The sequence below is a fragment of the Glossina fuscipes genome, unplaced genomic scaffold (genome assembly GCF_014805625.2).
Source record: "Glossina fuscipes isolate IAEA_lab_2018 unplaced genomic scaffold, Yale_Gfus_2 1, whole genome shotgun sequence".
NCBI lineage: Eukaryota > Metazoa > Arthropoda > Insecta > Diptera > Glossinidae > Glossina > Glossina fuscipes.
The window spans coordinates 50,054,610-50,068,882 of NW_023998415.1; the positions used below are offsets into that span (position 1 = coordinate 50,054,610).

General features: G+C 33.4%; 1 protein-coding gene across 1 annotated transcript in view; it reads left to right on the plus strand.

Moving 5' to 3' along the window:
• LOC119644986 (centrosomal protein cep290) overlaps nucleotides 1-14,273 on the plus strand; it is a 28,871-nt gene that overhangs the window by 11,742 nt on the left and 2,856 nt on the right. Inside the window, exons 3-12 of the mRNA XM_038044728.1 lie at nucleotides 6,528-6,766; nucleotides 6,847-6,947; nucleotides 7,012-7,185; nucleotides 7,312-7,737; nucleotides 7,823-8,409; nucleotides 9,090-9,496; nucleotides 9,579-10,700; nucleotides 10,775-10,928; nucleotides 11,073-11,298; nucleotides 13,189-13,781. Of these exons, the coding sequence (XP_037900656.1) occupies nucleotides 6,528-6,766; nucleotides 6,847-6,947; nucleotides 7,012-7,185; nucleotides 7,312-7,737; nucleotides 7,823-8,409; nucleotides 9,090-9,496; nucleotides 9,579-10,700; nucleotides 10,775-10,928; nucleotides 11,073-11,298; nucleotides 13,189-13,781 (4,029 nt within the window). The remainder of the gene's footprint in view (nucleotides 1-6,527; nucleotides 6,767-6,846; nucleotides 6,948-7,011; nucleotides 7,186-7,311; nucleotides 7,738-7,822; nucleotides 8,410-9,089; nucleotides 9,497-9,578; nucleotides 10,701-10,774; nucleotides 10,929-11,072; nucleotides 11,299-13,188; nucleotides 13,782-14,273) is intronic.

Here is a 14,273-nt window from a genome sequence, read left to right on the forward strand (position 1 = left end):
TGCGTTGTCATTTCGCAAGAACTTATATTGATTTGGCAGCGATCTTCTCACCGACCCATTTTCGCACTTCTTCAACTTTGCGGCCACGCGTGTCAGTCAAGCCATGGTGCACCGTTCTGAACGAGTGATAATCAGAAGGCACTCTGTCTGGTGAGTTGGTGCGGCAGAAATTCCTACTCAAGCCATAACAGTGCATCCTTAACAATCATTGCAACAATTGTGTCCAAATTGTCACTTTCAGTCAACTCATATGTGAAGCCATTTCAGCCGCTATTGCTGGTCCTTTTTGCATAAATACATCATTCAATTTTGATCAATTGACGTCAATAGATATCTGCAGTGACAGTTCTAATCTAATTTAGGAGCTCGTAATACACTACACCTTAGATTCACTTTTCATCGCCCGTCACAATATGCCACGAAAAACAATTATTTTTTTGCTTGGCAAACAATGGAACTGCCATGTTGTAACGGTTCGAAACCACATGTTCAATCATTTTGTGAAGTAGCCCTTTTCCCTCCTTTTATAAAACATTTGGTTCGTCACCTACTACTTTCTGTTGCAAGTTCTTCGGCATGAGTTTTTGTCCAGTAAGGCTTGAATGATTTTTGCCTCGGAAACGTTAAAATTCGCATAAGTCCGTCTGTCCAATATAAAAGCAACCCAGGAAATATTCTCCAACTTGGGCTCACGGCATGTACTCCAGACCTCCATGGACAGATAGGTATAATTATCGTTCATTTATGTATAACATGTAAATAATCGTATAATCGTAAGTAAAGTTTAACGTTTAATGTAAACGCATAATGAAATATATAAATTTTTGGGATCTTATGTGTCGGATGGCAACGAAAATGGGACTGACACCCAGATTATTACAGAAAGGGAAAATGATGACAACACATACATTAAAGATTTGGAAATATTATCTGATTTGGAAAGTAAAAGTGATTCGTACAGGCCAATTAGAATTGGGCAAGAATGTTCGGATTCTGATGAAAGTTGATATAAAAGAATCTGTCTATACATTTTTGTTTTCAACCTACAGGTCGAAATTTTTTAAATATTTTGATGATATATCGTACGCTGGCGTGTTTTGATCCAACGAGGAACGCTATTGAAAATGGTTCGACTACTCCCCGTATAAAATCTTATTTTGAAGAGTCATTATATGGAAAAAAATTGCAATTGATAAAATTTATCGATGTAATATATTATGATCCATAGCAGTAATTTAGCAAAGAGTTAAATTGGATCACATAGATCCATTTTTTAGATCCTAACATGAAAAATATATATAGATTATGATGAAAAGCGAGTCCTTCTTATACGGAGAAAAAGTCTAATTTCTGGTTTTTTTTATGTTGGAAACTTTAAGCATTTCCGACTATAATGCTCCTACTTTTTTTATCATCCTTTCTGTTAAGATTTTCAAAAGCTTTGGAGGAATGAATGATGATAATTGGTAATCAACTTTCATTGCCTTGTGCTGAGCTAATTTGTATTACATCCATGGAGTTGGTAGCAAGCGTAGACAACTTCTCTCTCTCAGATTCTAATTTTATCGCAACTAAGGAAAGCTTTTTATCTCAAAAACGCGATCTCGTATGCGCAGCTATTGTCTATACATAATGTACGTATTAAATATCCGATCAATATTTTAATTGGTCACTGAGCAACAATGCGCATATACAGTTTCAAATTTAATGGATTGCTCAGCGAACTTTTTAATCATTCCGCAAATTCTAAACTATGCATACATTGTTTGATTCTCTTCTATTTTTTTTCCGGATGTTGTGGACTAAGTCGATAACAGATATGACTTATATGTCCAGGAAATAGAATGTGATGATTAACTGAAATTAATGTTCCAGTACATATATGTATTTATTTTTAAGATTGAAGAGAAACTGACCCCGTTATATGTTGCGCCCAATACGTTAAGCGTATTAGTAGATTCTCAAGGTGTAAAGAGTGGTGTAAGAAACCACAAGAAGACAAGACAGTAGTTCTATATTAAAATTCCTATATATTTTAAATACATTGCCTGCATCTCTTCTAATTACCAAAAGCAGAGCTGATTTATTATCCGAAAGAACAAAAAATTTTCTATGATCATTCCATTGCAGCTATCTTTAGAGCGTATCTTGTGGAGGAAGGTTCCTTCAAGGCTCTGGCTTTATGCTCTCTGTCTGCATCCATTACCAACATACACTTGAGTGAAATGTTTAGTATCTATGGGCGCATTTGAAGGAGAATTGAAAAGTTTAAAAGAATTCTGTCAACCTTCGTGAATTTAACGCAATCACAACCTTTGCTAATATCGAAGGAAAGCGTAACAATCATGTTCATTGACACACATGTTAATTGTTGTTTGCGTTTTTGAAAGACATAAGCACGAATCCGAATAATGTTCTCAAAGATCAAGTCATCTACCAGCCTCTCCTTCACAATAAGTTTAATTGTGTTTGTGAACACTGGAATTACGCGGAATGTGCCTAAAATTGCTTACCTGCTTAAATACATCGTAATGTCAAGAGTACGATGTGATTAGCCAGCAATTATTAACTGCATGCAACAAGATAGCCAAGCTTCCTGCTGAGAGCGCGTTGGCGAGATTTTTATATTTACCAATTTCTTTCCTTGCAGCTTGATATTCATGGACGACTACTGACAGGGACGGGTTCCTTCATGGTTTAGATGAAAAAGATTGAATATCAGAAAAGTTATTTCCAGCGGACTTAATCCCTCATTGAAAAGTACTTTGAATGGATTGCAAATCGGATGGTAAATCGGCTGTCCATTAAGAAATTGCGTGAAATGAAATTTTCATTTTATGCATGGAATTGCAGTTACTTTGAAATAAATAAATTGCAGATTGCTGGCTTTTGCATATCGAGGCATTGGTAAGAGTATTCCAATTAAATAGAAAAATAATTGAATTAATGAAAATCGTAGCCAAGACACCACTCGTCGTGCGACCTTTCCGATTACAGTAAAAAGTAGGTTTTCCATTGTTTAGAACTTTAAAACTGCTAGTCTTGATGATCAAGAAACGATCGACGTACGAGCAATGTCTAAGGCCAATAATAAATTTTGTTTATCGTCAAAGAAGTCATGTAGTCTTTGAATTTCACCACGAAAAGTTTATTTGTCAACAATTGGTGGAAAGTAGGATAATACAATTAAAAGGCTTGTTTTAAGATTCATGCTTTCTGATCCGTGGTTTGAATTTCAAGCAATACCTCCGAAATTAATTCCTTTTCTGCCCTTTTTTCTTGAAGCATCCAATAATTTCTTTTGCGACCTTAATGAAACTCTATATATATACATATATATATATATATATATATATATAAATATGAGTTCTTCTCTCTTAGTATGAAAGTGCTAATTACCAACGACGTATTCAACTCGCTCTAGTTATAAAATTTATGCTCAACTTTAAACTTGTGCTTCCACTGCAAATGACAAGTATAAATAAATAGTTGTCCTTTGTAAATTTTAACAATGATTTCAATGAATAGATGGAAAATTTTAAAAGTTTTCTACAAAATCATATTATATTATATAAACCACTTTTCCAAAAGTTTCTCAGATTGTCACAAAGATTAAGAAAAATTACTTAAAAGTAAATATAGAAACGAGATATACAAACTTTCATTTGCAAATCAACAATATGGACGGGTGTGTACCATACCAAATATTATATTTGCACTTAATTTTTAAAATGTATTACTTAAGTACAAATCTAAATAAAAAATTAAATAAAAAAAAACAAGTAAGAAAGTTATATTCGGCAATGACTGATTCTACCATACCCACCATTATGCTTTTCGTATTCTTTCCTTTAAGGTCTTTCTTTTGGTAGTAATAACGATGGTATTAGTAAGAAAAAATTAATTTTTGAGGTGGCGATTCGGTCCATTTTCGAACTAACCAATTCTTAAGCGGATAATATATCTTCATTCGAGAAATGTACAAAATAGCTTTAAACATTCGGTCTAGTATCGGTTATGATCAATAAGCATAAAACTTCAAAGAGATGAAAAGATAAAATTTAATCATTTGTAACTTTGTGTCGGCATGGGTTACATTTTCAATTTTTGCATCTAATGAATAGAGTGTTTCGTAGAGTAAATGTGGAAAACTTCTTCCTTCAAACTTTTACAATTTCTGAGTAGCGCACAAAAACCCACAAACTTTTGTTACGAAAAACGGAGTTGCGTTTAGTTCATGCTCCACTGCCGGTTACTGCTCTGACCAATTTGACCCATTTTCAATACCAACCTGCGTGCAGAAACTTTAATTTAAAATCGATATCTTTATTTTTGCAACCGGCAGAGTGATACACAAACATCACACAGACGGACGGACAGATAACTTAATCAATTCAGAATTTCACGCTGATCAAGAATACCTCTTAAGCTTCCTTTTGGGTGTTACGTACATTATGAAGAAAAAACAAAATGATTATATCTCTATGCTTCAGTGGTGGCTGGGTATAAAAAGGTTTTTAAAAAATATTTTAAAAAAATCGCATGTTATTTTTATTTAGAATTTTATTTATTTTAACATTTATGAATTACATTATGTGTGTATGCATATAATTAATAGCAATAATATTTTGTAAAACAAAAGTTACCGTGACCAATAAAATAATCTAAATGTTGTTTTTTTTTAAAGCGGCAAAGCCCCATTTCGAGAGTTCTATATGGGAAAAAGAGTATATTACGTGAGATAATTTTATAATATAAAAGCTTTATAATTTATTATTGATAAATCATTTTTCAATTTCGTCAGATATTGAATTACCTTTAAATGGATGAAAGGAAAGGACTCTAAATCATGTAAGTCCCCCAAAACAGCACGAGTTTGATAAAGAAAAAAAAAAAAAACACGAAGTAAGGATGAATTGATTATAAATATGTTGCATGCGATTTATGAGAATTAAACGATATAAAATATTATGTCATCGAAAAAGCATTATTTCAAACTTGCATCGAGGGAAATCAGGAAACTTTGATAACATAGAAGTGAAACTGAACCGCTAGCTAAAATACAAGGAATTAATGAATGCTTTGCACGATGTACAAACGTTATAACACAATGATTTTAACCCGTTCTCGCGTACACAAATTGTTGCAAACTATGATTAGTTTTAATGAAATACTTTGCGAATAATCAACAACTTTTGAGTATTTTTTAATGCAATTACATAAAATTATATTATCTTTTTTTTTTTTTTTTATTTCAACACAATTTTGTGTTATTTTCCATAGACCAATGTTTTCTCAAAATTCAGAAAAACGATTTCATTCAACTCAAGTGCCATTGCCTCCATTAAAAACATACTACCTTTTAAATATTACTAATAATGCAAACTAAGCACACAACAAATTTTTAATTTATTAGCATGCAAATATATCTATTTCGATTTTTGTAATAAATTGGCCACTTTGTCGAATTTCTTCATTTTTACAGACCCGCGTGCCAGCTAAATCATGCCACCGATCTGAACAAGTAATAATCAGGAAGAGTGCGTTAGGTGTGGAATAGCTTCCCGTTCGAGCTGCCACAGTGTATCCTGGGCATCTCTTGCAACAAGTAGCCAATATGGCCCCTTTGGTCAATTTTCGAGGTAGCCCATCACATGTAAACGTCTAGAAACCATCGACTGGTTAAGCTGTTCGAAAGTTCTTTGAGAGTTTGTGCTGGCTTTTTGACCAATAAGTCTAGCAATAGAAGGTCTTTGAACTTTTTTAGTCCTTGAGGCCTTTTTTTGTCGTTGCCATGAAAACATCATTGAGCAGCATCGTCATAAGCTTCTAAAAATGTCTGATGAGCGTCGGTAGCAGATTGCTTCATATCAAACAACAATAAGTATGAAAGTTGAAAATGCAATTTTGAGAGTTCCACGACTAGCGTCGCCGTACGTTGAATACATCAATTATTGTTATTTTATGTAGGGAGAAGTCAAAACCATCGGACTCAAGCGTTATGTGCACTGGTATTTCCTATTTCTTTATCATTTTTGCATGTAGAATTCGCTGATGAAAATTTTTACAAAAACATAATATTAAAACTTTATTCGACGTAAATACCAGATGTCGTAGAAATGCGCTTCGTATTTGGAAATATGTGTATCCATTGAAATCATATAATAAGAACCAATTCTTGCCATAAGAGCACACACCAACCCATCAGATATATTTGAATTTGAACCCATATATGTAGATTACAATCCGTTTTTTGCTTTTCATTCGAACATCACAGATATGGCAAACGTGTTGACAAAGTTTGTTTAGAGTGAAAGTGTCGCCAAGACAACAACTTTTATGTTGTCATTCATACTTTATAGCTCCTTCCCTTAGCTTGCAAGCAAAAATGTTTACAATGTCAATTTAGTTATAAAAAAAAAAAAAGAAAAAAAAAAGAAAGACATTTTTTTTTAACAAGTTTGAAAACAAATCTTAACTTAAACAAAAAAAAGAAACAAAAAAAAAGTTCATAAAAACATTTGTAGAAAGATTAGAATGGATTTACCAGAAGTGGTATCTGTTAAGAAATTCAATGATTTCACAAATGAACAAAAGGATCACCTTTACGAGACCTTATTAGAATTGGCTGTAGCTCTTGATGAATTGCCAAAGAAATCGCTAAGAAAAACTTTAGAGCTAACACTGGCCGTCCTACAATACAAAGGCAAGCAAGTTCAGTTATTGCAAGAACAACTTGATGAAAAATCCCAATCTAGTTGTGTTGGTAAATAGATCTTATTAGTAGTAAACTTACTAACACACACACACACACATCTATTAAAATGTTTCTTTTAACATTTCTAGAATCATTAAGTGAACGTCTAATGATTGAAAATGAAAAGCTTACACAATTGCTAACGCGAACAGAAGATGAGAAATTGCTTCTTAGAGATAAAAATAAAGGGGTAAGTAAATGTTTGTTCATAAAATTCATTGCTTTACGACCTAACAGAGAGAGGTTTTTTTTAGTTAATTGCCGAAAACTTCCAATTAAAACAAAGACTAAAAGAGATAACGGCCAATGCCGAGGCAAGCGATAAAGATTCCTCCGATCCACTTTCCGAACTCGACAAACAAGAGTCCCTTTTACGTAATATTAATTTGAAAAATAAACATATTAAGCGTTTACTGAAAGAAATCGAGGTAAGCATAACTAATTGCCTTTGGTTTCGGAGAAAGGCGAGAGATTTTTAAAGAAGTTTCCCCATTACATACATATATATCTATATGCATATATATATATATATATATATATATATATATATATAGGCCTTACAAAATGAAAATATTGAACAATCAAAAACTATAATTGATCTGGAAAAACGTTTAAAATGCGAAAAAGAAAATTGGGAAGAGCTAAATGAAAATTTCTTGTTACTGGAAAAGGAGAAGACATCTTTGCGTGAAGCCTTCGATGAATTGACCATTGAAATAAAACGTTTAGAAAATAATATCAACTATTTGGAAGATGAAAAAGAACGCAGTGAAAAAGAATTGCAAGAATTTGTTGATAAACTAGAAAAAAAGGCCCAGTCGTGGAAGAAATTGCTACTCGAGAAAGATAAAGAGTTGAAAAAGCTAAAAACTAAAACTAATAAACTCGATGGAAGCGAACGATCCCAAGCGTTAAGTGGAGATGAGAGTACGGATACAGATGTAGGAGCAAATGGATCAGAAAAATTCAAATTATATCAGGTATTTAGTATTTTGAAAGAGAATGTTTCCTTTCCTATTTTTTTTTTCTTTGCTGGAAAAAGTTTCATTCTTTCATTATATGAAGGCCATAGAGGCACGCGATAAGCTTATCGAACAATTAGAATTGAAAATTCAGATTATGGCCGATGAAATGTTAGCTGCCACCCAATTAATGAATCGCATTTATCAAGAGCGTAATGAAGAGATGAATCCCCGCAAACCTAGATCGTGCTGTGCGAATATCGAGGCTCTATTGAAAGCTAGCACCGCCAAATGCCGGGAACTTTCCGATATGTTGGAAAGAGCTGAAGAAGAGTGCGCAATAAAAGCCAAACAAGCTATGGAAGCAACTAAAAGTTTGGCCGCGTTTCAATGTGGCGAAGACGGTTTACTACCCGCTTTGAGAAGATGTTCTGCTTTGGAAAGCAAATTGCAATCAAGAGAAAATCAAATACGTAGCTTAATTACGGAGTTGAATTCAATGCACGAAATTGGTCAGGAAAATTCCTTTCTAAGGAAACGTTTAAATATACCAGACGATGCAATTATTTCGACCAAAAATTTAGCTGCCAAAGAGCGAAATAAAGGGAAGATTATCGATCGTTTAAATCTTAAGCTAAGAGCGTCCGAAGAAATGCGACTACAATTGAAACTAGAAAAAAGCGACTTAAGGTAAGAAGTAAGCACGTAACGTTAATTAGTTGAAAAAAAGAAAATCGATGAATAGTGAAAAAAAAACCTTTACTTAATGAGGCTCTACGGCATTTCTTGATGTTTAAATTCGGTCTATTCTGCATTGAAATTCTGATAATATTGGCGTAGCGGAGATCTTCGCCGATTTATGAGGTGAAGTACAATTGATGAAAAGATTCGATCAACATTAAGAAATCACTTTTTCTTATACAAAAAAATAATGAATTTTGCAAATTTATACATAAGAATACTTATACCCTACACCACTTATGGTAAAGATAGATCAACCTTTTATTATACCGCTCGATTCAGAATCGTAATCTGACTTGATGATTAAGCATGTCTGTCCGTCTGATGAAAATGACAAAAACTATATTATAATAGTAATTTCACACAAAAATATGAATTGTGTTAGACAGTACGGTGTAGGGTATTTAATGATCTGCCTTGCCCGATTCTAATGTTCTTACTTGTTTTACGAAAATTTTTGTAACTTCAAATCAAGATGAAGAATAAGTATAATTTTATGGAAAATATATATAAAAAGAACACGATACGTGATATATTTAAAAATTTAAAAACTTGTAAAATGAGACTAATTTTCAAAATGATGTTACTATTCTAACGGATATGTGAATGAATGGTCTTTCATTTTGTAGAAAAGAGATTTTGGAATTGAAGCAATTATTATTAACTGCGTCCAATAACACTGCTGCCGATCGCGATAAATCTTCGGAAATTTTAGCTGAGGAAGATCATGGGATCATTGAAAGTACGGAAATGAATAGTAAAGACGACACCCCTCCCTATCAGACATTAGAAATAAATAAACTTACCCGAAAGTCGCCAACAAAGGAAATTGGAGAAGTTGACGACTCCAATAACACGCCAGAAGCCTCGTTAGCGGTAACGGTCTGTACACATTGCCATGGAAATTATAAAATCGAACTTCAAGATCCGGGCAACACGGGCGGCATGGATATGAAATATCAAGATATAGCACAAGAGAATGAAATATTACGTCAAGGCATGTTGGAAATTTTAGAAAAACTAAAAGAATACGGTGGTGAGCTGCTTTCTATTTTTTTGCGTTTTGTTTTTTTGAAAAATAACCTAATCATTATTAAATTGAACTTTTTTTTTTGCAGATATGTCCGAGCAAATTGTAATTGATAAGACGCTTTTATCGAATCTGTTAAAAATACTCAAGTCTCCAGATGCGTGTCAAGACTCGCCTTTGCGTTTACAGGAAGAGATGCTCGAACTAAAACAAAAAGAACAGGCTTTAGAAGAGTTATTGAAACAGCATATAGCTATGAAAAACTATTGTGCTGAAGACGATGCGCAATCAGTTGAGAGCATGCGTGAAGATGGTGAGATTAGGAATGCTGAAGAACTGCCTATAGAAATGCCTACGCTTTTTGACTCATCTACACGTCCTACTACGCCCAATAGAAGTCATTCTCTTTTGCAGATACCGAATATTAGCCATGAATCTACCTGGACAATAACGGAAAAGCGTCAGCTTGAGCAAGAAGTTGACGAATTGAAAATCTATCGCAAACATTACGAAGAATTATATTTACATATGAAAGCCAGTGACTTGGAAGTGATGCAAGCTTGCGCTGAATTAACTGAAAAGACGGCTAAACTCGAAACTGATTTAATGAAGGCGGAAAAGTGCTTGCAGTATTTAAAAGAAGATCTCGATAATAGCCTGAGCAAGATGAAAGAGAAACAAATGTTTTGGCTGGAGAAAGAGTCCAAATACAAAATGGATATTAAAAATTTGGAACATGAATCCGAACATTTGAAAAGAGAAAAGGAAAATTGTTTTTCCATCTATTGCTATAGCAGAGAGGAATATTTAAGTTTACAAAAATCATTTACGGAGAATTTAATGAAATTATCATTAGTTACGCAAGAAATATTATCCGGAAAATCAATGGATAGCATAAATATACCCGACTTGAATATGGATTATGGTATAATCATTGATAATTATCAATTGGATGTCATACCATTGGAAGAATTTAAGAAAGAAAATAAACTTAATAAAGAATTTCAAGAACAGAAGACGGAAATGCTTAAAAATATTGCGCATCTTGAGAGCTTGTTGCTAATAGCCCGAGAGCAAATACAATCGCAACAAAAATTACTTAACGATATTACTGATAATCATATAGGTCTAAGGCATTTAGTTGCGGATTTGCAAAGTACAAGCGAGGAAAAATTCTTAATAGCGAAAATACAAAGAGATTTAGATAACGGTTCGTAGAATTTGAACATAAGCTGCAAAAGGCATTCAAAATAATATTAGCTTTTTTTTTTAAATTACTTTCAGCCAAATTAGAAATAGATCGTTTGAGAGATGAGTGCGCGGCGAGCAGACAACATTTTGAAGCATTGCAGCAAGAATTATTGAATAAAGAGAAATTATGTCAGCAATTAAGAAAAAACTTTCACAACGAACGCGCTAATAGGGAAATAAAATTGAAGTGAGTACATATTGCGCCAAAAATGATTCGATGAGAATTGTGTGACAACGCACTCGTTTTCGTTTACGCGAAAACTTTTACATTATATAATGTGCGCTTGAATAAAAATTTTCTTTTTTACCGCAATTTTTCTCTCTATTATAGATTTTTACAAAAATCGTTACTTTTACTCAAAGAGAAATATGCCAAATATACTCCATTAATCTTTCTTACAAATTTCATTTGTGCTTATAAGAAATTTCAAAACTCAGTCGAAGAAAATTCCGAGAAAAATTATTTAAAAATTGTGAACAAACAAATTGAAGAACTAATCAAAACAAAACTAAGTGAGCAAAATATAGAAATGGAGGAACAGCCACAACTAATTAAGGTAAGTAATATATAGTATGAATAGTGTTTAAAAAGCAAAACGTGTGCATTAGTATTGCCACTCCCTTTACAATGTACAAAATTACCCATAAATGCCCGCCGATCCCATTCCAGTTGAAAAGTTTAACTTGCGTGATTTGACCATTCTGAACCATCCTGCAATTGTTAGTCTTAGTTACGCCCTTTCAAACTTTTTATTTGAGACTCCACGCGGCATTCATTGTGCTATATAGAACAAAGTAAAACTTTTTATGTCCTTCTGTTTGTTTGTGTGCTAAGTGCATTTTCTTAGCTTAAAAACGTGTTAAAATAAGTATTGAATTACTGATGGTCACAGGTATAATTAACAATCATTGGGAGCAGATCGATCGATTTACTTGGTCAATTTTTTCTTCGATTACATTTTTATATTCACTACCAAAGGATGGGAAAAATTTCATTCGAAAGTAAGCTTCAGAAAGGGGAGCCTATTCTTGATCAGCATGAAATTCTTCTCCGTCTTTGTGACGGTGTCGCAAATGGGCCGAATCGAGTGAAGGAGACGCCCGGAGTAAAATTTAAAGCGTAAAGCCATCCTGTTTCTTCTCTAAGTAGAAATTTATGAATTTGTGTGAAACTTTCCAAGTGTATTTCACTGATGAGCCCCGCTACTCGTGTCGGCCACGTAATCACACAAGTTGTAAATAATCAAATTTCCATTTTTTCCATTTTATTCTGAATAAAATCGGTTAGTAATTCACTTAAAACTTCTAATCTCCCTTAAACCTCAATCTAGTAATAAACTCAACCCCAGCCGATTATGACTTTCTTGCTTATTAGTATATGTGTTTTTATAGTCTCCGCGGCGTAATGAGAAACTTAGCAGATCTGCCGATTATATTTTGGGGTAAACTTATAAGACAACCGTTGCATATCATTTTTATATCCGCCACTGTAAACTAGGGGTATACTTTTTCCATAATGTTCGTAACATCTAAAAGGAAGCTTCAGCGACCCTATAAAGTATATATATTCTTTGTCGGTGTGAAATTCTGAATTGATTAAGCCATGTTCGTCCATCTGGGCGCTGTTTGTTGTTGTCACTCTACCGGTCGCAAAAATAAAGATATCGATCTTAAATTTGGTAGAGACATCGCAAGTTTTTCCAAGCAGGTCGGTATTGAAAATGGGCCAATTGGCCAGAGAAGTCAGCAGTGGAGCATAAACTCAACGCAGCTCCGTTTTTCGTAACAAAAGTTTATGGGTTTTTGTGCGCTACTCAGAAATTGTAAAAGTTTGAAGGAAGAAGTTTTCCACATTTACTCTACGAAACACTATTCATTAAGTGCAAAAATTAAAAATGTAACCCATGCCGGTACAAAGTTAAAATTGATTATATATTATTTTTTCACTCTTTTGAGGTTTTATGCTTATTTATCATAAGTGAAGGTATATTATCTACCTAGAAATGGGTTAGTTTTAATTATCAATATGGTAGACACCGCAATCACATTTTTCTTAATAACACCATCGATATGGGTATCAAATTAAAAGAACTTGGAGAGTAGAATGCGAAAAGCATAGTGGTGGGTAGGCGCGATTCGACCACCGCCGAATATAACTTTCTTGCTTGTTTTTTTTTTTTTGCTTAAATTATTCGTAAAAGTATTATTTGCGGCCAACAGATAATCATGTAAAAATAATAATTTTATCCTGTTGTAGGGTGTTAAAACGAATCGACGATTATCGCCAATCGAATATAACTTTCTTACTTGTTTTTAAATCATTGCATTGTTTGTAGTCAGAGACTCCCTAAATTATTTACGGAAGTTCATCGCTCGCTAATGAATTAGAAAATGAACAAATTTTTAATGCACTAAAATTGGAGAAATTAAAGTTTACATACTTTCAGCTTATTAAGAGTGAAACGCAATGCAGGCTTTACGAGGATGAGGTGAAAATGTTGCAAAACAAATGCCGATACTTGGAAAAAGATTTAAACGAATTGCGTTTGAATCAGGCCTGCGAAAGCGAACATTGGAAAACTGTTCAAGCTTTATTTGGATCTGAAAAAGCTATAGATGATTTGGTTTTAAAGACCGAGAAAAACTTAAAAGCTGTCGAAAAAATTCTTACTCAAGATATTGCTTGTAATACAGAAGCGCCCATACCAGCAGAGCGAAAACGATCCCTTAAACCCGCTCAAGTTGACGTTCTAATACAAACTGAACAAGAAAGTCCGAAAAGACGAGACTCGAAAAAAGGGTATTTAGCAGCTGAAACAGAAGATGGAAATCAAATTGCAACTCGCAACGTCGTGACCGAAACCAAGGAAGTTCAAATACAGACCTGCAAACAACGAAATTTACAGGAAAGTAAAGCTATACAAACCCTAGAGGAAACTAATGCGACTAATGTGATGAACGGCAAACCGCACAAAATCGATAGTCCAAAAACAAATGAATTGCAGCGTACTTTAGAAACTTTAAAGGCAACGGAAAACAGGTAAGATAAGAAAAAGAGAAAAAATTCATTTAAAAATTAATGCCTTAAGTAAGTCCATAAGCATATTTATCAACCGATCCTCGCCACTATTTTGCTATTGACTTTCACACTACAAAAGAGAAAAAAATGATGATTGATTCTTTTGAGGTGTGGTCTTGGTTCTTACATTCAGGGTCTTTTTTTTTTTTACCTCCATGTATTATGAGTGCCAGCAGTGTTCTGACTTTTTGTTGAAAAAGTTAATAATTTAATAAATTTGAGATTCAAAAGCAACATTTTAAATCATTATAAACCGATCTATCTATCCACCTAACGTAACAAACTTTAACTCTGAATTAATATTTACAGTTACATTTTTTTTACATTAATAGTAATCAAGACTAATAATAGAATCTCAACCTATTAAAAGAAAAGTCTATCTGTGCTGTGATAATATAATGTTGTTTCAAATTCTTATTCAAAATCTCATCATCAAATTTATCATAAAGTACT